This window comes from Prunus avium, chromosome 4 (genome assembly GCF_965620075.1).
Source record: "Prunus avium chromosome 4, drPruAviu1.hap1.1, whole genome shotgun sequence".
NCBI classification, from domain to species: domain Eukaryota; kingdom Viridiplantae; phylum Streptophyta; class Magnoliopsida; order Rosales; family Rosaceae; genus Prunus; species Prunus avium.
In genome coordinates, this window is record NC_142287.1 from 27,228,229 (window position 1) to 27,252,650 (window position 24,422).

Here is a 24,422-nt window from a genome sequence, read left to right on the forward strand (position 1 = left end):
TATATTAAAACATATTTCTACCCACCATTGTCTTATCTCTATGGCAACCAGAGTTCTTATGGATCACCATGGGACACATGCCTCACAATTGATTGGACCTGGCCACCTATTCATGTGAAGTCTTCAAGTTGAAGCAACCAATGACACTTTCATTAAACTCAATTTTAATGATCATATGTTCTACCTCCTAATTTCTGGTTTGGCTGATTTGGTGTCAGTAAACCTCTGATTTGATGATATTTAGTTGTACTACAAAGCCAACGAAATACATCGTACCTCGGAATTTTCATGTCGAAAATAATCAAAGGCATTGAAATTATACAAACTTTTGCATCAAAATATATTATAGGCCATCATGTCCTCTGCAATTAGAACAGGAAAACTGCACCCTGTTTCCGGTATTTTAATAAGAATAATGTGTTATTATTTGAAAGGATTTTAAATTTTAATGTTTTATTTTCTGTTTTAATTTTGGCTGTTTTCTTTTATTTATTATGGGAGTTACAAATTGCTTAATTTTCAGTTTTTATTTTCTAATCATTGCACCAACTTTTCTGGTTAAATGTGTATGGAGGTTACAAGTTTTGGATGCCTATAAAAGGCCACTCCTCCTTCACATTTCAACACACCACAATCAGATTTCTCTATTCTCATACTTTCATATATTCCCTACTTTCTATATTATTTTTGGGCAACGGTTCTGTGGCTTGGAAATCTCTATCCGACTGTGAACGTGCTCATAGCGGACCTTAAGCCTGCGTATTGGGGTCGTATCTTGGAGTCTTGTAGACCGTCATTACCTGCACGTAGGGAGGCTACAAAGGCTTTAGGACAGCGTCTTTGACGTGCTTTCACTATACCAGGCTTGCTTTCTTAATCTTAACTTTTATTTATTTATTTGTTTGTCTCTTTATTTTACTTTACTATTTAAGCTATATATATATATTATTTATATCTAAGTATTTGAATAAGAATTTTATAGAAAAAGAAAAAACCACCTTTTTTTTTTATTTTTTTAATAACATAATGCATTGTCAGTACCTTGAACAAGCAACACAAGATTCCTTTGTGCAAGTTGCATTAATTTGCAAAGCAAGCTGACGAGATCATTAGAGATAATCTAGAAAAGAAAGCAAACATCCCAAGAAAGAAGAAACTAAAGCAACTGGCAAGACCATTAAAAATGCAAAGTTGCATTTGATCTAGTTGTCAACAAACCGAAAGGTTAAAAGAAGAAGCTGATGGTAGAAAGCCAGTACATTCATTAAGTTCATAAAGGAAGGAAACTACAGTGATTTGACAAAATTTTCATACAAAATACAAAGTTCATAAACTACATAGAGATTTGACAAAATTTTCATACAAAATACCAAAGTTCATAAACTACATAGAGATTTGACAAAATTTTAATACTAAATAACCAGTACATTCATCTCAATCCATCTCAGATAATTAAGAGAGTTTCTTTTGGTTCTTGGCCACCTTCCACTCTGAGATATCAGCATCAATCTTTGCATTCACACTTTTGTAAAACCCTGGATAAGGTTCATAGCCAAAGGCGAAGTGAAGAAGCTCAAGCAGCACAAAGTAAGGCCCCATCAGAAGCCCTTCAGCAAAGTTTTCTGAAGGAGCTCTTTTCTCAAAAACCCCATGGCCTATGATCTGTCCTGCCCAGGAGAGCAACTGACCAATCAGAACAACCTTCCATGATTTTGAAAACCCAAGCTCACCACCAAGAACACTGGCTCCAACCCAATTGACAAAACAGAGCAAAGCTGCCAAGGACCCTGCTTTCTTATCCAAGCCAACATAGTACAGGGCATACATCACAGTGAAAACAAACCCAAAATTCATTTCAAGTCCATGCTCACTAAACCCAGATGGGAAACTGTAGACAGAAGGTGTGAAGTGGAAAAGAAGAACAGAAGTGAAGAACAAAGGCCACACAAGGAAAGTGTGTATCAAAATGTTAAAAGGGTTGCTGTGATATGCTCCATAGAAGGCAAAGTGCCTCTCAAGATCAAACAATCCAGACCTACCCATGAAATTTTTTGTTGCAAAATCAAATTGTTTCTGTTGGGAAGAAGGACAGATTTTCTTGGGAAGCTAGACTTGACAGGAAACTGAATGAAATGGGGGGTATAAATAGAACATTTGGGGGAGGTGAAGTTTCCTGTGCAGTGCTTTGAAGTTTCTTTTATTAATTGCTTTTACAAGCGTCAATGGTCAATTGGTATAAAATGTGTTTCATGGTCGACTTGTATTGACTCATGGAGAAGGATTTTAGTTGGATTGAACTGCACGGTACTGAGATGGATTAAAGTAATCTTTTGGGCAAAGGACTGGATTGGGATATAGATTTAAAAAAACAAATTTATACCTACCATTATCTTGTCCCTATGCCAAACCAAAGGGTTTTATAGCACATGCCCTTATCTGGTCACGTTGAGTCATTACGTGTGGAAACAACTTTTTTGTTAAACTCAACTTTAATGATTCCATTTTATACCTACTAGTTTTTCTGTCAGAAATTGTTCATCCAATGCTAAACACAAGACCTGTTGAGCTTTGTTTGATACATACCTGATAATTTTCTATGTCTAAGATAATCAAGGCATTGCAATTAATATTGTACAAAGTATTGCATTGAAGTACATATAGATTATGTTTATTTTTTATTTTTTATACCAATGATATTTTATTTTTAGTCTAAACTAAACTAGCATGTGAACTCGGGTGCATAATAGGAAGCATATCCGCTCTAGCCAACCTGTTTAAGTCCATGTTTGCATATATAGGTCATTGTTATCTAAGATAATTACATCTTGAGTTTAATTACAAGAAATGAACTTTTTTTTCTTTCTTTTCTCTTGATATTAAAGAGATGATATATGTCACAGATATTAACTGGACGGTACTTGTCAATCAACTTATCACGTACAAAAAAAGTCATGGCTAAATTTTTTTAAAGAAGACAATAATCTTTCTCATGTATTGCAAGTACTCTCTGTCTCCCTCTCTCTCTCGCCAACATTTACTATCACTAATACACTTGACTCAGTCAAGTATTACCCGCAGAGCTGGTCCATTGATTTTGGAGGCCCTGTGCAGATATGGATGTCAAGGCCCCGCATATACAAGTAGGAAAAAAAAAATCCATATATAAACAAAATTTTCTGACACGGGAGGAACACCTTCGGAAAGAGCTTCCCAGAAAAATTTCTTTAGTCACTCTTCCAAATCACAGAGCTGATAAATTGATTTTCCAATTTCAATGCTCGGTGAATTCTCATGTGAATGAGGGAGGGAGAAAAGAACTGTGATTTTGGGGAAAGGGCTAAAGCTTGGGTTTTTACAATCCAAAATTTGATGGAAGATGGTGGTAATAGAAAGGGATTTATTTTGATGGAGGCGAGTGAGAGAGACTCACTAAAAGAGAAAAGAATATTATAATGATTTTGCAGCGCAAGAGTTGGGAAGAGGAAAACACAGGTTTCAAACATAATAAATAAATAAAAAGAAGAGTTGCAGCGTTAGAGAGAGACTCTCTAGGTCGTGGAAGTTGTTGATAATTAATATTCAATTCAATTTTGGTTTTGGTTTTGGGGCCTTGCATGTGGCGTTGTGGGGTGATATTTAATATTTCATTTTTATTTTCATGTTTTAATTAATTGAATGTGTTGACTGGGAAAAATTTGGGGCCCTTAAATTTTGGGGGCCCTGTGCAGTCGCACAGCTCGCACACCCCATGAGCCGCCTCTGATTACCCGAAAGATGTGAAAACATAGAAACTTTAGGTAAGGTCTGACTCAGTTTAGCCTCAAACTAACCTTTCTCAAATGTGAACGCCATAAATTGACAACCACCATAAATTGTTAAAGTTGGAGAATAATGGGAATGCTCCTAAAATCAAATATTCAAGTGCATTCAGTGTTATATCAATACAAAAGCTCGCCATAAATTATATAGGGAATTTTACATAAATACTATCTGAACTTTTAGGCATATGTGAGATTACCGCCTAAACTTTTAATTTTTTCTTGTAACCACCTAAACTATATAAAGTTTTGGAATTTACCACCTACATCTGACTCCATTAAAAAATTTCGTTAAATCAAGTCACATGCTAAACATGTGATAATTTTTTAAGGACATTTTCATCAATTCACGATAAGTAAAAAAATTTAAAACTAACAGGAGAAAGAAAAAAAAAAGAACCTAACTCACCCACGTAGCCCCTCCCAAATCTAGAAGAATAAAAACGAAGAAAGAAAAGTTATTGAGCCGACATAATTTATGGTGGCATGGCTATGTTTGCCTTTCCTTTAGACATAGCCTTCCGCAAGGTCAATCTACCGTCATATTGTTGAAAGGGGATGTGCAATGAAGAAAATATGAGAGGCAAAACGTGGGCATGAGATCCAAACCTAGTGAAGCAACTAACACCAAAATTTTGAAAGGAATAAAAAAAAGAACAATGAAGATTGGCCTCAGCCATTGTGGAAGAATAACTCGATTTGAGAGAGATGTTTATTTTGGTGGGGGAGAATTGATGTTGGAAGGAGGTGGGGAAGTCGTGAAATAATTAGGTTAGTTTTCTTATTTACTTTTTTCATTTAACATTAAATTAGGTTAGTTTTTAAAATTTTAATTTTTTTTTATTTATATTGATTGACAAAAATACTCTTAAAATTATCACATATCTAAAAGTTTGAAAATACACATTAAATGCAATATGTGACTTGATTTAACGGAAATTTTTTAACAAGGTTATACGTAAGTGGTAAATTTCAACACTTTACATAGTTTAGGTGGTTACAAGTAAAAATTAGAAATTCAGGTGGTAATCTCACACACGAGTAAAAATTCAGATGGTATTTATACAAATTTCCCAATCATATAATAAGTGCCTGTTTGGCATTGCTTATTTGGGGTAATAAGTGATTTTTAAAAAAAAATTGAATGCACAACCTGTTTGGTAAACTATGAGAAAATCGCTTATTGTTAAAAATTGCTTTGAGAGAAAGCTATAAGGGAAAGTAGCTAATTAGGTACTTTCATTTTCTGATTTTGTTGGAATCAGTTTCGAAGAGGCGCTGGGTTTAATGATTATACGGGAATTATTTTTTGATTATGCGGAAATCAATACCAACAACATTTACCGAACACCAAATTGCTTTTTCTCACAGCAAATCTGACAGCGATTATTTTCACAGCACAACAATGCCAAACTGGTCCTAAGAAAATCTTAACAATCAATGAATATGCCAGTAACATGACAAATAATATAAAGCCAGTAGGCCCAGTGGGCCTAGTAGGGCCCTTTTCTGTAATCTCAGGCCTCATTCATTTCTCTCCAGAGTCTGATTTTCTCTTCTGTGCTGCTTGGCATTGAGATTGAAGCCCATTTGCCAACTTAAATAAACATTATTTCTTCAACCTGTGGGCAAAAATTATCAGAAATAGTTTTATTTATTTTAATTTTAATATTTTCAACTTGTATAGTATTTAACAATAATTGCATGTCACCTTAGTTGGAGTTTTGTGTCCAAAGTCCAAACACAAAAGCTCAAATCTCTCACCATTGGCCCATGCTAATCATACAAAACAAACCTACGATTGTATTAAAATAGTAATCAGTGAGAATTAAGAAAGTGAAAAGGCAAAACTGCTCGCAGAAGAAGACAGAAAGGTGATTCTCATGCTCAGCAAATGATGGTAAAGTCTCATCTCAATTCTCTATCCAATAATTCAGAACAAAAATAGAAATATTTTTTTGAAGTTCGTACATATCTGCACTCATTTTCATTTGTTATTCTATTTGCTTTACCAAACGCAAGATCCTCCTAACTAATGCTTGTGGTTGTCAACTGCGAGCAGCTGGTTTTTATGGACTTTGTTCATAAATTAGGGCAATATAGTTGGGAATTTTTCTTCCAAGGCTCATAGTTTATTATAGTAGCAAATTTCATTTTTCCATGGCCCGCGATGAAAATTCGATTCTCGTCCTAGTCTTTTTCGTAGCCTTAGGCCTTTGAAAGGAATAAATTAAATACGTCATCATAATGATTAACTTGCAATTTGTGTTATTCTCTATTTATATATATATTCCCTTGTTTTACTCACATCTAAATACTCTCAAAATAGCCCTTATCTAACCCTAAAATTTTACCTAGTGTAGATTGAAAATGATCTTGAACTTCTCTTTTTAGTAGTATACCCAATAGAGTAGTTCCCAGTCTAAAAGCAAATTTATGAAACTGCCAATTACAGTAATCATGCTTGGGGGAGTTATATTCTTTGAATTTTTTTAATCAAAATTTAAGTAAAGTTATAAAGAAGAGAAACTTATGATTGCAACCTTAAGCAAAAGGGGTGTGCTGAGTAAAAGAGTAGTTGGTACTCAACCCAATTCAATTGACCCAATATTATCTTTAAATGCACAAGAGTTTTCAATTTTAAGTTCTTAGTTTCGATCATGCGTGATCGTTAGTGGAGGAGCCTTATATTTTTTTAATTTTGATGTCAGATTGCTCCGTTATTGTAATGACTCTTTACGGCTAGTTTGTATTGACCCTTTGTGACTAGTGATTTTTTTGGCTGAATTATAATTGCAATTTCAGAATTTCTAAAAAAGAAAAAAAAAAGACTACATGATAGAAAAAGAGAATAATATTGGAATTAAAAGAGAAAAATATATATATAATTCTAACCTTAATAAGATATCAACATCATTGTTGTCACTCATATTTTCATTACTCATGAGTCATGACATACATTCAATTTACAAAATGAATTTGTGACCATCACCAACAGTAGGGATTATAAAAATACTAAACAGTCCATTGATTAATTGATTAAACATGTTGTTTACAATTGGAGTATAATACCCAAAAGAAATCTAAATTGACACGTGGCACATAAAATTCCCCCACATGGTCCATACTTCTTTAATTCCAAACTAAACCCTACAACCAAAAGTCAAAACACTCCAAACCAACCACATTGCCTAAAGGCAATAAGAACCTATTCCTTGTGGCACAAAAAAATATTTGCAGAAGATATAAAGTATACACATGGATGAACATTGCCTTATTATTATATTCTCAAAAAAACTAACAACACTAAAATGAATATATGCCATGAAAAAAGAAGACATTTTTAGGGTTTACTGTCACCACCCAATTACAAATCTGCTGGGATAAAAAAAGTTAAAATATTTATCTATAATTGTAAAAAAAATAAATTCAGGGGTAGTTTATGATTATGAATGACATGTCTATCTGTTGCACTTGCAGAATGTGAGCAGAGAGAGAGAGAGTCAGAGATGGAGGGCAAGAGATAGAAACAAAAATAAAATGAAAGCTTTTGTTATTGCTTAAGTCACCTTACGTTAGCTTTGCCTTCCTTACCATTTTTAACGTCCTCATACATTTCAATACACACACTCAACTCTCTCTCTCTCTCTCTCTCTCTCTCTGAAACCCAAGCCAAAATGCCAAACCCAAAAAACCCATAAAAAGAAAATAGAGGAGAGAGAGAAAGATATATAGAGAAAAAGGTTAGAGCATTTAGCAAAAGAAGCCAAACCCAAAGCCAACTGTTTGCTCCTCCCAACACCTCCATCTCCATCACCACCTCAGCTCTGATCATTGTCCACTAAACCCATATTCCTCTTTTCAACCATTTTTATTATTCTACTCAGAGTTTCTTTAAATTTTCAATCTTTTTTGTTTTTTGTTTTTGTTCAATTACGCTCCAAAATCTCAAGCTCTAATAAACCCTCATTTACAGAGGGACAGCAACAAACACAGAGAAGAAGAGCAACAAATAGTTTAATTTATTAATTTTATTCTCTCCTTGAATTCTCGTTCTTATATCATTTCTATTTATAATTCTAGTAGTTGCTAGTTTCTTTTTCCTCCTTTTTTTAAATCTCTGTGGGGGGTTTTGATTCTATGGCTGCGGTTGCTGAGATTTCCGGTGAGGCAGCCTCTGTCAAAAACTCAAACTTGGATTCAATGTCAAAACCCATGTCCGAATCCAAATCAGAATTTGATGTGCAGAAGCTGGTGGATATGTTCACCAAGCTGAACCCTTTAGCCAAAGAGTTTTTCCCTTCATCTTACTCTCACCACCAACATTCCAATTTTGACAACTCTTTGGCGGTCAATAACAATAAGCTCTCAGCCAATGATAATCTGGCCAATAATCGAAGGGTACTGATCACTCTCTTTTGATCCCTTTTTGTCTTTTTTGTTTTATTTAAATAATGGGTTGTTTCTTATATTTTGTTTTTCTTCTGATTATGTTCGGATTTTAGCTAAATGGGCTTTGTGGGATTTTTCTAATTATTGTAATTTTGATGTAATGTGATTTGAATTGGGGTTTTTCGTTGAATTGGTAGCTGTTCAGGTTGTCGGTGAGTGGGGTTCTTGAATTTCATTTTTTGCCTTGCTGATCATTCATTATAAAATAGTTTAGTGATTGCTGATTATGATAGAAATGAAAAGGATGTATAGTTCCAGTATTGTAAGTTGTAACCGTATGCATAGTTTCTGGTGAGAAGTTAGTTGTTTACTGATGCAGTCTGAATTCATGATCTAAAGTTCGAGTTTCCACTTGTTCGTCTTGAGAGTAAATGAGCTCTGTGTATTTTGTTTAGCCTTTTGATTTTTTCAGTTAACATTCAGTTTGATTTCTTTGGGTTGTGTGTTTGTGTTGGAAAGTCGGTTGCTCCTTTGGTCAGCAATTTTTTTTTTTTTTGGATACGCTTAGCAATCACTTTTATTATTCATCCTGGAGTTTTGTTTGGTGCATATTTTCAATCATGACTGTGTTTCTCATCATCATTATTAATTGTTAGTCACTATGACTGGTTTTTAGTATTGCCATCATCATTATTCTTAGTTAGAATTTATAATGATTTGATTGTTGGACGTCTTATCAATTGAGAACCTCTGAAGCTGTTCTTTTGTAAGAAACGACTTTGTTTGAAAAGATACGGATTACGTTCTACACATGTAGTTATTATTTTCCTTCATTGAATTTGGTCATAGTAATTTATACTTTTTGTGTTTTTCAGAGAAGAAATAGCTTTAATCAGGGGAAGAGAAGACTTAGTGGGAGAGCTTTCAGAGCTGAGCGGGAAAATAGTATTAGACGAACAGTATATGTTTCTGATATTGATCAGCAAGTAAGTGAACTGGAAGATACTGATACTTATATTGGGTTTTCTGTCCTTTCTAATTATAAACAAATAGCTGTTATAAAAACTCACTCTTTCTTATTTAGGTTACCGAAGAGCGTCTTGCTGCCATATTTAGTAGTTGCGGACAAGTAAGTCACATTGCTTTCCTGGATTCCATTTTATGTTTTCTGATTTTAGAAAGAGTGTTGTTTCAATAAATGTGTAAATTCAAACCTGGGCGCTTCCTTTTGTTTCTTTGCTTTCTCTAGAATTTTGTGGTTAGTCTTACAGAGCATGAATTCCATAACAAGACTTCTTCTTTTCCTAAAGTAAGCTATCATCTTTTTCCTCCCGAAATGAAGTCTCTCATGTTCTGTTTGTCCGCTTCTAAAATGAGGACTGAGATCATGTGACGAAGTATATTGTAGCAGTGTTGGTAAATGCCATGTGGTTATCCTCAAGAATTTTCCATTTAAGTGTATTGGTAATGTATATAATTGAAACTTGTATCGGACATAAATAATTTTATTTATGGTATCTTGTATGCAACATTTAATTATATGAAATGACACCCTTGGCTTGATCCACACATGGGTTGAAGGTAGTTTTGAGGGTTGCTTTGATGCTCTTCTGGCCAAGAGTATTTGGTGTTCTGTTGTTGGCTCTATATCAAGCTCTATATCAGGTCTTGTTTCTTTTCAGATGATTTCGTGCTCTATCAAGTCATGTGATAAAAATATGAAGAAACGAAATTCATAAATGTTACAAAGTTTAAGGGGCTTCTTTGTTTTCTTATTGAATCAAAGTTCATGTCGTTTTCCTGTTAAAAATTGTATAAATGAGATTGTACTATTTTCCTAGTGAAGTTATGCTGGACGTTCTGGGTTGGTAAAGATCTCTACAATAAGAGGGAAAGTGGTTTTCTTTAGATTTGTGGCTATGGATGTCTGTAAATGAGAAGGATTTATCGTAACAGCTATAGTTTATATAGTAGTGTTGCTTTGTAGGGCTTTTTTCGTGAATACCTTTTGACTACAAATGGGTGATAATATTATGCAGGAAAAAGAATGTAATAACTTACTATCATTTTCCATTTCAATATCAGTTTGTCAGAAAAAGCTTTTTATTAACAGGGTATCTGGGACAAGACAGCTCTCATAATGTGAATACTAAATTATACAGAGATTTTCTTTTAAACATAATAGAAATCACAGTTATCTGATGTATGCGTTTCCACTTCTCAAACATTATAAGCTTATTTTCTATTAGTTTTATACTGCACGAGTGCAGTTTCTCTTGCAGTCTTTAACCCATAACGTTTTGTGAAGCTTCTGTGATCATATAATTTCAAAAATGTGCTTCCAGTGAATCTCCTGTTTTTTATGATGTTTCTTCCAGTAAAAGTGTGCTTCCAGTGGATCTCTGCTGTTAATGATGGGATTTATATATTCAACAGTCAATTTCCCCTTCTGGTTTTCCGCATACTCTGGATTGCCAGTAGAATTCATTCATGCTGTTTATAAAGGTTTAGGCTATGAAATACCAATACTTACTATCATGCAGCGGAAATGAAGGGATACCTATACTTGTACAGCAGTAATTGTTGGAAATAAAAATTAATATTTTTGTCATTCGGTGCTTCCACCACACTCACTATCATGCAGGTTTTTTCACGCATGTTCAAAAATAAATTGTAGAAATGTGTCGGTTTGACATAGCTCAAATATGAAGACTTGACTTACATATCGTAAACTTGACAATTAGGTTAAATTTATGGACTCAATACTTTGAAGGGATACATAAGCAAGATGGGGATTACACTAAAACAAGGATAAAAGATAGTCTAAACGAAGGTTTCTCTTTGCTTCTGTCTCTGTCTCTCTGTCTCTCCCTCTCCCCTTCCCTCCCTCACCCGCTCGAATGACATGCATTTTATAATTTTCCTTATCTGACTTTTGTGTTCTTTTTAATACATTATTCATGTTATTTGATCTTTGGTGAAACGTAAGAAAGTTAGTGGTTAAATGTTTTTCCTTAAGGATTTGGCATTTGGAACGATGTTTATGTGCCTTTCAGTAATTATGATTTATCATACTTGTAAGCATTGAAAGGCACATAAGCATTGTTGTTAAAGGCAATTTATGTACTTCATCTCTTGTGCAAGGATACTAGGTTCTGATAATATGAAGGTGGTTGCTTTTTACTCGATGGCTAATATCTTAAATGACACTCCTAAACTTTTTTGTAATCTTTATCTTTGAAGGTTGTTGACTGCCGAATTTGTGGTGATCCGCACTCCGTACTCCGTTTTGCATTTGTGGAGTTTGCTGATGAGCGTAAGATTTTCTAGCTTTTTGGCCTGCAAACTTCTGTAACATCTTATGATTGCATGTCACATGGAAGTTTTGTCAACAGATGGTGCGAGAGCAGCTTTGAACCTTGGTGGGACAATGCTAGGGTACTATCCTGTTAGGGTCTTACCCTCAAAAACTGCCATCCTTCCTGTGAACCCTACATTCCTCCCTAGGGTATGAACAATGCTCTAAAAGTTTTGCGTTCATTTTCTGAATGATGTGTGCATTAATGTTTTAATAAGGTTGGACTCTGAAGATTTTTGCCTTCATAAGATTTTCTATGATTTCATTTGCAGTCAGAAGATGAACGGGAAATGTGTAGCAGGACTGTATATTGTACAAATATCGATAAGAAGGTATACACTTTCCTGTTTTACCATAATGAAATATTTGGTTTCCTCAGTGCATCCTTGTGTCCCAGATGATGCCTGTGGGATTGGCCATCAGGCCTTTATACATACATACATGGCAGTTGAATAACTGGAATCTTCCATATATTACTGTATATGCAGGTTTCTCAAGCTGAAGTCAAGAATTTCTTTGAAACAGCTTGTGGTGAGGTAGGAAGAATTCCAAAGCATGTTATTTATTTATTACATATAATTTTTCGTGTCAATAGTGTTTGTTGTGAAAGCTAATTTGATATTGATAATTTTTTTACTTGCAGGTTACTCGTTTGAGGCTTTTGGGGGATCATGTGCATTCAACTCGTATAGCTTTTGTTGAATTTGCAATGGTAAGCTTACAACATTAAGGTTGATTGCCGACTAGAGTCAAAACTTTTTAAAGATATGCTTATGATGTATAAAGACTCTTTTTAATCCTTAACTCTGATCTATATTATTCTATCAAATGCTGGATCTCTTCCAATTGAAAGCCCTCCCTTCCCAAGTGGAATACCACTGGCACCAAAATTATCCCAAACTTTGAGTACCAAGTGTCTCGTGTATATTTTGAAAAGAAGCACTCTCCAGAGGTGTCCTTATGATGGTGTCTAGAGTCCTAGGCACGTGCAAATATCACTTGTTGTCGTTAAGGGTTTTCTTTTTAAACTTTTATATTGATTTTAGTGTTTATTTATTTTGTTCTAGGCTGTACTACGTACACTTTGGTAAATAGCTTTGAAGTCTAGGAATTACTTATCCTACTGTGTTATTTGCATAACTAATGATGGCATATGGAACAAGCGTCTGAATGGTATCTCTATCAAAGGTTCTTGTTCCATTTCAGAAGTTTTTGTTCTTGTGTAAGTCAAGTGGGGTGAAGATTTTCTTGGGAGTAAATTAGGATACGTGCAATAAAAATGTTTACCATAGTGTCATGTAGACAGGTTCAGTTTCAATCTTGGGCATTGTTTCCTCCCCTTTTCCATCTCATTCAGTTGGAAGATAAAGAATCTTCTATTTTCCCAAGTGTAAGGCAACCCATTGAAGAAAAAGATATAGAAAAAAAAAAAAACACACTTTGGTGTATTGTTCGAGCATTTGTTGCAATGTAGCTCAGTTAGTGTATTCTAGAGATCTTGAACTATTGTTCCATGTAAGTTGCAACCATAGAACTTCTGCACATTAGGTTGTTATGGAATGACAAAGAGCTTTACCTTTTTATGTGTCACAAGGATACTTCCTTTTCTGCATTTACATGGAAAGAGGTAAATGTGATGTGCGATGAACTTAAAGTATCACTGTATCAGTATATCTGCTTATGAAGGGCCATTCGCATATTAAATGCTTGACGGTTTCTTATTTTTTTGGTTGAAGACTGCCGTACTTCTGATTTGACATCATGAAGACATATATGAAAACTTGATGCTTCAAATTTTATTTTGTTCCTTCTTAATCGTTTGCCCTTGAAAATTATACTTTCCATTTTTGGTTCCTTAGATTATACCGTGTGTGCATGTATGTGTTGACTGGAGGTCCATCGTTTCATTTTATTATAACAAGAGCTGTATAAAGGATTATGTCATATTCCATTAGATGTTTAGCAAAACTATGTTGAGGAATTTAAAATCTTTTTCAGTAATACAGTCCAGACAAATGCTCTTTCTCTTGAAAAATCCTGTTGGCTTACTCTTTTGCTTTGATGAACAGGCAGAAAGTGCCATACTTGCACTGAATTGTAGCGGAATGGTGTTGGGAACACAACCCATCAGGTGTGGTCTCTGATCCAAAATAAGTTTTTATCCCAACTCTTCAAGTCAGGTCAATACCATAATATCTTGTATATTTTGTAATCTCTGTAGGGTAAGTCCTTCAAAGACACCTGTGCGGCCACGTGTTACTCGTCCATTGCATTAACCAATACCACCGGAAAAGATCTGTGGATGGAGCTTGGAGGGCTTTACGATTCGGAGGAACTTTGTTGTTTAATCATCTTTTCCTTTCAGTATTTCCATCTTTTCCGTCGCAGTGGTTCATGTTCTGGGCTGAAATATTGGGACCCTGCTTCAGTTGAAGTTTTAAAAGATGGTTTGGATCTTGACAATCTTACCTTTAACCTCGTCGTTGATTTGAAAGTTCTAGTTCAGTTCAGTTCTGTTCTGTTTATGATTGTGAGTATGTCCTTGCTCACACTGTGCACGCACTTGGAAAGCTTAAATACCAATTTGTATTTACTGAATAAATGGCCACAATGTTGCAGTTTACCAATTCCCCACCGTTGTTAAATTCCTCATGGCATGAAATTCTAGGAGGGTAAAACACCAAGTGACTAGGGAAACCCAGGAACAGAATTTCCACCAAAACTCTAGGTTCCCTTTTTGTCCCTCAATAACCTTCGTTTTCTAGTCTCTTTTTTTTGGGTCGAATTTCTAGTCTGGTTTTGAAACTAGATTATGCTTATGCATTTCAATGAAGGCGTGCACGTACATGTAGATGTAGGTAGATGTATATTGTGATTGTTGGGCAGTGGTTTATTAGATGTTTGATCTCTTTTAGGCTGGTCTTGGGCAGTAAGAACACTAGAGACTTTCTATCTATAATCTTACCCTATATAAACCTTTCTAATATGAGACTATAAATAATTATTGGGCAAAATGGGACACAGTTCTTAGATGATGGTCTTCTGGACGTATCCACTCGTTGCTCATCTACAAGTTGTCTTGTGGCAAGTAATTATGGAAGAAGATGATGAGTTTTCGACTAAGTTGTAGTGAGCGGGTTCTCTCTTCCCTTGGTTTTATTCACCTTCCTCTCCTTGTTTGTGCTAAAATCTATGCTAATCAACAAAAACATTTACCTGAAGAGTGATACAAATGAAATAAAAATTTTGAACTTCTATGAAAATCAACTAGATGGGAACATGAGCTGCAAGTTCACAACCATCAAGGAGGAGCCTCTGGTAACTAGGTGAACCAGAAGTCCGAACGGAAAATTTGGGTGAACAAGTTACTTGAGCAAAAAGCACTCTTATAATCCAAGTAAAAAGTGCACACTGCATTTGAAATTAAATGCATCCTCTTCCTGTGAAGTCGAGGAGCGGAGGTCGATGGTGGAGAACTGGCGGCAAGAGGCAGCTTCAGGCAAGGGGTGGAAAGCATCATAACAGAGGGGGAAATGGGAGTGAAGAAGTGAGAAGTGGAGGCTGGAACACAATGTTGGTAGAGATGGGGAAAAAAGATGAGGGAGAAACTGTAGATTTAGGGTTTTAAGATTTGGGCATAAATTTAGAGAGAATTAACTAAGAATGACGAGGAAGAGGATAGAAAAAACCAAAAGGAGACAAAAAGCTCCAAATTTGAGACATAGCTCAGGGAGGAAACACCATAGCGGGTGGGAGGAGCTTTTGACTCTCAAAACGGTGGAGAGGGGGGAGAGCTCGCGAAATCCGAATATATTCATTTCAAACACAAAATTTGTTATTGTGAGTAGATCGAAAGGTTGAAATCCCGAATTCTTGGAATTTTGAGATACATTCCAATTCCGATTCAATATTTTTCGAAATTTTTGGAATTTTGGGATTTCGAGTATCGAATTTGATTAGGCCGTGCTAAAGTTGAAAATTGTCAAATTGGAATTGCACCCGAAAGGAAAAGCCCTTGAATATATACTAGATGTTCATTACATGATTGCCAAGGAGAAGAGACACCACTATATATAAACCACTGTTTCTTTTTTCCACCCAAGTACGTATTATTTATGATTTCTGAAGTATGGAACAAGTGGGTGATGTATCCACTGCTTCAGGCAATGTTTCTTTGACACTTGCCAAGCAGTTCATCCCAAAAGATATGGATGAAGAGAGAACTACCAAAAAACTAACAGAAGGAGATCTAATTAGCGACATCTTTAAAGATTAACATGGATGCCAAAAAGACTTGAAAAATAGAAGAGAAGAGAGCTAGCTATAAGCAAGGAGGAGGGGTTTGGGAGCCATGAGAGGCGCCTTTGGCATGAAAGCAGACCGAACTGGAACGTCCTAGGGGATTAGAATGGGCCAAGTTGATATTTTCCAGCACTACATTCTTGCATGGCCTGCTTTTGCTGCACACCAGACTAACGGCTACTTCCGATGACGACCTTCCCCATATGTTCTTGTATGTAATGTCGCTGATTTGCACACTCGAAGAAGTCTGCATACAAGAAGAAACAATAAGGAAACCCTTAAATAAGATCTGCTTTCTGGAACCCTACTTAGGGTATAATGTTCTTTTATCAAATACACAATTTGATCCGCCACGTTCTTAAATTTAAAAATCTAGATCATACCTTCAAATTATAATATACAAGATTAATTGTTTAAATTGATAATCTAACAATACAACATGTCAGATATTGTTCAACAATCGAAAGAGATTTTCTCTTATGTTTAAGATTCTCTACTAATGTTTCTTGTACCATTATTATATTTCTGTCAAAAAGTTCAGATATGCATTGCAAAGATTATTAAACAAAAGTAGTATTAGACATGAACACCATGTCAACACAAAAAAAAAAAACATAAGTAGAGGGTTTAAACTTGTGGATTTAGGGTATATGTATTGTCGAACTGTTAATCTAGACCACTATTGATTAGTTGAAACCTTATTCACATGTAAATAAGACCTTAAATTGATAATCCGATAACATAACATCTCAATATGAAGCAGGAGATAAAAATGAACATATATACCTGCTGAGAGCAAGGAGGGTGGGGGCAATATTCTTGATCGATGGTAATGGGGTTGAGGACATCATCCATGAAAATGTCCTGGAAAGTAAAGTTGGAAGCCTTGCTGGCATAAGGAGAAGCCCAAGTTTTGATCCTCACGCCATTGCTAGTCCCCAAGAACGTGCAGTTCTTCACAACCACTCCAACGACGTCATCTTCATTCGCATACCCTCCAAGGCTTCCAATGCTGATTCCATGCCCAGGACCGCAGAAAACTTTAGAGACGTGGATTTTTTTACTTCCCTCCACTATTGCCACGCAGTCATCGCCGGTTGCGATCCGTGAATGGGCGATTCTGATGCGGTATGAGCTTCCGATTTTTATTCCGTCAGTGTTGGGGCTGTCAGCAGGAGCTGAGATTCTGATTTTTCTGAAGTCCATGTTGTGGCAGCCGAAGACTTTGAAATGGGCATTCTTGCTATCGTATGATCTGATGTATTGAACTATTGCGTTTGTGACGAAGTCAAAGCTCATAGACTGATGCATTCCACAATACATGTAGAACAAGATGTTAAATTGTGACCATAAACACACTAATCATTTTAAATAATATTATTTGTACATCCCACAATACGCGGTCTTGCACAAGTAGTTTTCATCTCCATTAGAGAAGTGATATATTTGAATTGTCGGTTGAGATGAGACAAATAGCAACACTTTTCATGGTTAATTTGTTAATTAAAGGATATTCATGTAATTAATGTATTAAGTGCACATTGAACCCTACCTAATGTTGTCACTAATGCTCTCTCTTAATCTATAGCACCGCTCATTTTGTTTAGTAACGTATTAATAATAATGCATGTACAAGACTTGTCCAAATGCATCCATAAATGTGAAAACGTATCCTTGTAATGTAGCATTAATGTTCGTAACACAAATAAAATTCATGATGAGAACAAAAAATTAAGTAAATGCTTCTCATATATATATATATGCATGCCCTTTGTAAGACTGTTATATAATATTGTCTCTTAAAGAATTTTGTAGAAGAGAAAAAGCAAGGACTTACAATTGGAAGAGCCTGGCATTGGGGATTACTTTTGCAGTTGTTCAAATGCCAAGCCGAGGCTCCTTGGCCGTCCAAGGTACCACCGCCGCTTACCCTCAACTCATCAACGTACCGGAAGTTTATCCAACTATGAGCACTAAAGCTTGATTGATCAGTAGTAGCCTTCAAAGTCCCCCTAATCACAAATGCAATCGGACCATTGCATGGGCCTGAGAATATCACCGGGTACAGCTTGAATGTTCCTTGGGGAACCACGACCCTGGACTTTCCATTCCATTGGCATGCGTCACTCCATGCTTTCAAAAATGCCTAAATTCATGTATTCACAAAGAGCATCAACTAATTCTTAGAAAGAAAGAAATATAATTGTGATGATTAAAAGACATGCATCTAGATATATGCATCAAGGCAAATGTGAGGTAGGTTAATTAGTCAAGAAAGTATGTCTGCCCTCTTGCACTCGAGTTTGATCTCATTCTCCGTACATTAAAGTAGTTTAGAATATCACCTTGTAAAAAAAATGCACATAAAATTGCTCCTTTATGCGGCTTTATGTGTGTGTATATGTATATTACCTGGCTGTTATCAGTTTTTCCACCTCCAACAGCTCCATAATCCATCACATTGAAAAACTTGGGTTGGGTAAGACCTTCTGTTACCCATACCAACAAGAACAATAGCAAGAAGACCCTACCTAGAGAAGAAATGATTATACCCATGTCTCCCTTTTCTTCTTCTTCTTGGTTTTTTGGGTTCTTCTTTATCTTTTTCGAATGTTTTGACTTCTTTCCTGTACTTGTATATATATATATAACATATGTTATATGGTTCAACGTAGGGCTTGCCTATGATGAAGCTATTAAAGATTTGTTTCCCCCTTTTCTGATGATTGTTGTTCATGGTACCGTCGTTACTTTTGGTATGTAGTTTGAATGATTTTCCTATTTCGGCCTATATTGGACTATTTGTTTCTGCTTTTTAATATATCTAAAAGGAAAGAGATAGGACAATATAGGAGGATGATTCAATAGGGATATGGATACTTGTAACCTTTTTTTTTTGGTTGAGAAATTCTAGGATACTTGTAACGTTTAAATATTACTTTAAGACAAAAAGTAAAAATTATACGGTCGTTTGGGAGTGATTCTAGATAGGCTAATAATCACTTCAATTATAATCGCTTCTCTCCACATTCAATTACAATTCGCCAAAATCTCCTATGATCAACTTTTTAAGTTAAAAGGAAGAAAAAAAATTCTCATCTTGGTTTTATAGAAACAAAATTCTCTTATCAGCACAATTTAAGGTAGATTATCAAGCTAAAATAAGTACATATTCTTGGTCTAATATGTATATATATATTTTTTAATGTTAGAAGATATTCCAGACTTTGCATTGTAAACTTAGGTACATCACCATTACAATGTGATCTCACGAGCTTTGCATTGTGGTGGACTGCCAATAACAACTCACTTTATATTTTCTATTTAAACTTGGATTTATAACATAGATGTATTTGTTCTCAAATCTAATTATATTGCATTGCATCTAGTATTTGTTTGGTCATTCTTCCAAAGCATGGATATTATCAAATCTAAATCCATCTTCATATAGTGTCTTCATTAATAATTTTTTATTTTTTGGGTTACAATGTTTTTGTTTGACAAACAATAAGTTATTTATAAACATATACTTTTATAAAGAGCCAATGCACTTATAATAAAAGCTACTCTGCCACGACTAGGTATAGAACTTACCACAAATATATATCGTTCTCGCATCAATTTGAGTCAAAATAGGTAAAAAGATGAAGAATTTCAACAACCTCACAAAAATTACCCCATCCCACCGACTCTGTAACTGTAATAAAATAATTTGTTCAAAAATGACTTCTTCTTCTTCTTCTTCTTCTGTGGTTCCCAACAATGTCGGAGTTATACATTGTTGGCCGAGTCATTTCCATGCCCAAACAAATTTATGAGGCTGTTGACAATTTCCTGCCCAAGCTCTATTTTCAAGCAATTTAGGCCTCCAACCAACTCTCTGTCCTCTTTATTCTCTAGACAAAGAAATTATCAACTCCGTAGTTATCCTCCTAATTACCTTGACTTTATTGACATAATATACGCGACTCTTAACTCTAAAACCACACATATATAAATTTAATACCAATTTTTATTATTTGGTCAATCGATCGGGTTCCTCACATTTCTTTTTGGAATTTTTGTTTCCTGACATTTCTTCTTGAGAGTAATTTTGCTCATAACTTTAACCTAAGGTGTATCATCACCATCATTTTCGACACTTGACAAGTATCCATAGGTATAACCATGATTACACAAATACAAAACAAATATTTCCTTTCTTCTTGGAAATAGTTTTCTTTCCTCGCATTTCTTCAACACTTCATTTAGAAGTTTTCTCCTCAATCAAATAATTATATTTTCTAAACTCAACAAGAAAATTAAACCCTCACGACACATTCTAAACTGGGTATAAAAAAAAAACCCCTCATTTGTTGTTTGACTTAACTATATTTAGTATCCTAATGAAATTCAGTGGAAACTGAGATTCGTTGACAATGATATATTTGTGTGTTTTTCTTTATATATTGCCTTGAAAATTTTTATTTTTAAATTTTTGACTTCCACAGCATGCTCTTTCCAGAAACATTTTGAGCCTCAAAACGACGGTTGAAAAAAATACCAAGCATATGTTAAAATAATGTCAATATGCGCGTTGCTTCTGGAGGGTTTCAGGTTGAAGTTGCAACATATAGTACTTGGTCAACAAATTAAAAGTAAGATTAACTTGTAATTTTATAGGATTACCAAATATTCAAATAGCAGCACAAGTTGACCAAAAAAAGACCTTAGCACTACAAATGCGAAGCCCCTTGTTCATCTTTTCAACGAGTAGGACAAACTTGGACTTTCCATGATAGTTGGATGATGAAAGAAGCAGTTAAAACAGTTTACGTTTTTTGATCGTATTTGAAAGATGCCCAATAATTGACATGTAATTGGAGAAAAACAATGAACCCTGTCCACCACGTAATTTGAATTAACACGTGTGCTTTGACCTTGATTTGTAATTTGTAATACTCATGCATGTTGTCAAATTGACCCTTTTAAGTTTTCAACCCTTCTTTAGGGATGTGGATTAAGCAATTTGGTTAAGGCAGTGTATCCACTCCTCTTGCACCCGAGTTCAATCTCTCTTCTCGTACATTAGAGTAGTTTATAATATCGTGATTATAAAAAGGAAAAGTTGTTAACCCTTTCTCCAATTAGTACTGAGTCTCATATATGCTCATCCCACTACACACAATTTATAAATGCATGGCCCATCGAATCAATTCCAACCCTCACCTCCTTCGTATCACATGCTTACATGGACTGATGAGGACATGCAAGACTTTCTCAATTGCGTGCTTTGACCCAATCTGGTCTTTCTAGACTGCTTATATATAAAATATATATTTATTTGTATTTTTTCTAGCTAGCTTGAGCCTTCATTAACATACATACATACAAGATACAACACAACGGTCAACCCAAACTGTCAACTCAGCCCCCACCTTGCCGTACAAGTCTTCCCCGAATCACCATTTCCTTCCCCTTCCACTATAAAACCAAACATCTTGAACCACTAGCAATTCAAATCGCAAAACCCCAAGTACCCAGTTTACCAAATTAACCCTTATTCAAAACCAGCTTGCAGAGAGAGAGAGATTAATTTTGTGTTTTTGATGTCGAGTGGAAAGTGTGTGAAGGTTGTGATCATCAACACCAAGTATGTGGAGACAGACGCCATGAGCTTCAAAGATGTGGTGCAAAAGCTAACTGGGAAAGACTCAAGGGTGGCATATGAAATGCAGGAGCCAAATAATATTGTTGCAAAGAGCCAGTGCTTCTTGAGAGATCAGGGGATCAATAATTATGGTGGGAGGACTAATGTTAATGTTATGGAATCATCAAATAACACTAGTTGCAGTGTTAATGGCGGAAAGACGACCACGATGTCTCAGAGTAATTCTTCAGTTTTGATGAAAAATATATCGTTCAAGGAGTTTGAAAGACTGTTTAGAGAGATGCCCCCAGTGGAGGATTTTTGGATTGATTAGTTATTTTATTTTTAAAAGTTCTATATGTATGATATGCATATTTTCTTTTATGTCGTCCAGACATCATGTATTTTGTATTACTACTTCATGATTTCCTTCCCGTTTACAACGGCCGCATAAAAGAAAAACTGATATGATATATATCAAATTTGTTTGAGGAATTTCAGAGTAACGTTATATGTATCATATTACTGGGTATATATTGTAGGCAAAAGTTATAATCATTAACCAGGAAATTTTCCAGAAACCAAAAATAAAAAATCACGCACTGTTCTCAGTTTTTTCTAGTGAATCTCAAAGCTTGAAATTTTATTTTATTTTTTTTAAAAAGAGAGAGAGCTTGAATCATTCAAAAAATACACGGCAATAAAGGATCGTTGTGAATTGACCCCTGCGCCTGCGTGGCTCTATGCTTGTCACGGGAATTCTGTGGCTGATCCGTTCCCACCATTCATTTGCGCCCCCTCTGTAGTACAAGATGGCTGGACCTAGGTACTTATCAGCTTTTTTTGAAGTGTTTTAATGCACGTCTGAGTTCTAGGGTGTTGGTCGTTTTGAGTTTTGTGGGCTTGACCTTGACCTGTGAACATATTTAACTTTTAGTGATGTGGACTTTCTTTGTGTTCTTTTTTTAGCTTGGTTCTTGGATTGTTTTGCCTTGGTTCTTGTAATGAAATTCGCAATTTGATGAGAAAAACAACGGAAACATTTATTTCTACATTAGAGATGAGGAATGTTCGTTTCGTAGTACTACAAATTCACTCATGTCTAAGACCCCTAGGCCCATTTGAATCGAGTAATTTCAAATTCAGGGTTTAGAGACTATTACAAGCCATGTATGTCAAGATTTTTGTAAAGATTTCTTGATGCTTTTGACTCGACCCGAACAATGGATTCGATTCTATTTTAAAGATAGGATCAGAATGAGAAGCCCAAATACATATATATGGGTCAAAATCTCAGCCCAAGAACTTTGATAATGGCTCAATTAAATCCATGATAAAACTCGGCCAAAGTCAAAGCTCGGCAGCTTGTTCCTTGGCCAAAGAATCTCGACTGAGTAAAAGTTGCAAGTACCGACTTTAGGAAAAGGTATCATGTGACCTGTATTAATCAGAATGGTACGCAGAGGGCAAAGGGAATGATGCGACGTTTAACTAATTTTTGAAACTTGTGCACACATAAATGCAGGCTTTGGAACTCACAAAGGAAACGCGTGTAGAAGGACAAGCCTAGGGACCTGTGATCGAGGCATGACTTGAGGTCAAGAAGGCGGCTTACGCAACAATTTGAGTGATGGCCGATTTTCTCGGCAGCTTTTGAAAGCGGCAACATTTGCCTATAAATAAGGGACTTATACTTCATTTTTAGACACTCAACGTTTCAAACAAAATCAACCCAAAATGCTGCTTAAATTTCATCTCATATCGAACTTAGTTAAAATTTTATTGTTTTCCTAGGAACCACGTAGCTATATCACCGAGAGACTTTGAGGCTTGTTCAAAGTTCTCTTGAGCACCATCATTGTAATTGTCCATATTTTATATCAATAAACAGCTATGTTCATCAAAGTTTTCATTTGAGCATCATCCAATTCACCCATGATTTCTCATTTAAGCTTTATTTTATTTTATAATTCAAAGAGGACTTGAGAGATCAAATTGACAGCCGAGCTCTTTTCACCGAACACAGTAGTCTTACAAGCACTTGACTAGCACATATGGCACCAACAACTTTGTTACCAAAGTTGAGAACCCAACGGTCGAGATCGTGTTCCTCACTCGGCCCTGGTCACTCAACGAAGTCAAAATCCACGGCGCAACCTATTATCCACACCACCAAAATTCGCTCATCGCTATCACGCCCGAAGTGACCGTGATAGCTGGCATGCCTTTGCATAACCCTCGCATCAAAGGACAACTTTTTTGACCATCTTCACTCGATCCTTAATTATTTTATTCTAAATAATCCACGTGTCATGCAAGAAGGAAAAAAACAACACAATACATATTTTGTTATGTAACCATCTTTCATATTTTAAAGCAAGAAGGAAAAAAACAACAAACAAAAAGAACTAATTAACCAACCTACTCGGATAGGGGACCCATACAATTTAGGCAAACTGCGTGCCACATAGTTAACCTAGACATACATAACTACGAAGCTGCCAATTAGGCTAAGGTAGCCTTTCCAATAATGTTGCCCACAACAAGTTTGGCATCCCCCCTCATATAGAATATTAGAAAAATCCCAAATTGGTTTGGCAGCCAATTAGGAAATAACTTTAACAAGATAGCTTCATATTCCAATATGCTACCATGTCTTCCACACAAAACCAAAATCTTTTCAATAGTTAATAACATAATGGGTAGAAGGGCATTGTCCACAAAATTGTTTAGAGAACTTATGAATTCTACCCTTAGTATAAAGGTTGTCCAAGTCATCCCATAATTTTAATTTTAGGTATCGCATTAAGACCAAGTAATGTTTTTATTCATTTTGTTGGAAGATGTTACAAAGTTCAAATCCCTATATTCTAAACTTAAAAACAAAAAATTAGGAATGAGTATAAACATTATAAGCATGTAA

At 35.4% G+C, this 24,422-nt stretch overlaps 4 protein-coding genes across 4 annotated transcripts; 2 read left to right on the forward strand and 2 right to left on the reverse strand.

Annotated features, from left to right (window-relative positions):
• Positions 1–1,242: 1,242 nt before the first annotated feature.
• On the reverse strand, positions 1,243–2,135 carry LOC110771492 (2-hydroxy-palmitic acid dioxygenase MPO1). Its single transcript, XM_021975803.2, has one exon. It carries the CDS (start codon positions 2,041–2,043, stop codon positions 1,453–1,455), a length of 591 nt encoding a protein of 196 aa, XP_021831495.1. The 5' UTR covers positions 2,044–2,135; the 3' UTR covers positions 1,243–1,452.
• A 5,279-nt stretch (positions 2,136–7,414) lies between these two features.
• On the forward strand, positions 7,415–14,191 carry LOC110772327 (polyadenylate-binding protein-interacting protein 9). Its single transcript, XM_021976761.2, has 10 exons — positions 7,415–8,219; positions 9,086–9,196; positions 9,295–9,339; positions 11,454–11,526; positions 11,606–11,718; positions 11,841–11,900; positions 12,057–12,104; positions 12,212–12,280; positions 13,638–13,699; positions 13,790–14,191. Exons 1-10 carry the CDS (start codon positions 7,959–7,961, stop codon positions 13,842–13,844), a joined length of 897 nt encoding a protein of 298 aa, XP_021832453.1. The 5' UTR covers positions 7,415–7,958; the 3' UTR covers positions 13,845–14,191.
• A 1,480-nt stretch (positions 14,192–15,671) lies between these two features.
• On the reverse strand, positions 15,672–18,342 carry LOC110771856 (Pectin lyase-like superfamily protein). Its single transcript, XM_021976212.2, has 4 exons — positions 18,283–18,342; positions 17,708–18,016; positions 16,657–17,172; positions 15,672–16,117 (listed from the first exon to the last, which is right to left on the reverse strand). The coding sequence occupies exons 1-4, from the start codon at positions 18,325–18,327 to the stop codon at positions 15,890–15,892; spliced, it is 1,098 nt and encodes a 365-aa protein (XP_021831904.2). The 5' UTR covers positions 18,328–18,342; the 3' UTR covers positions 15,672–15,889.
• Positions 18,343–21,281: 2,939 nt separating this feature from the next.
• On the forward strand, positions 21,282–22,019 carry LOC110772626 (VQ motif-containing protein 1). Its single transcript, XM_021977084.2, has one exon. The coding sequence runs from the start codon at positions 21,459–21,461 to the stop codon at positions 21,831–21,833; it is 375 nt and encodes a 124-aa protein (XP_021832776.1). The 5' UTR covers positions 21,282–21,458; the 3' UTR covers positions 21,834–22,019.
• Positions 22,020–24,422: the final 2,403 nt, after the last annotated feature.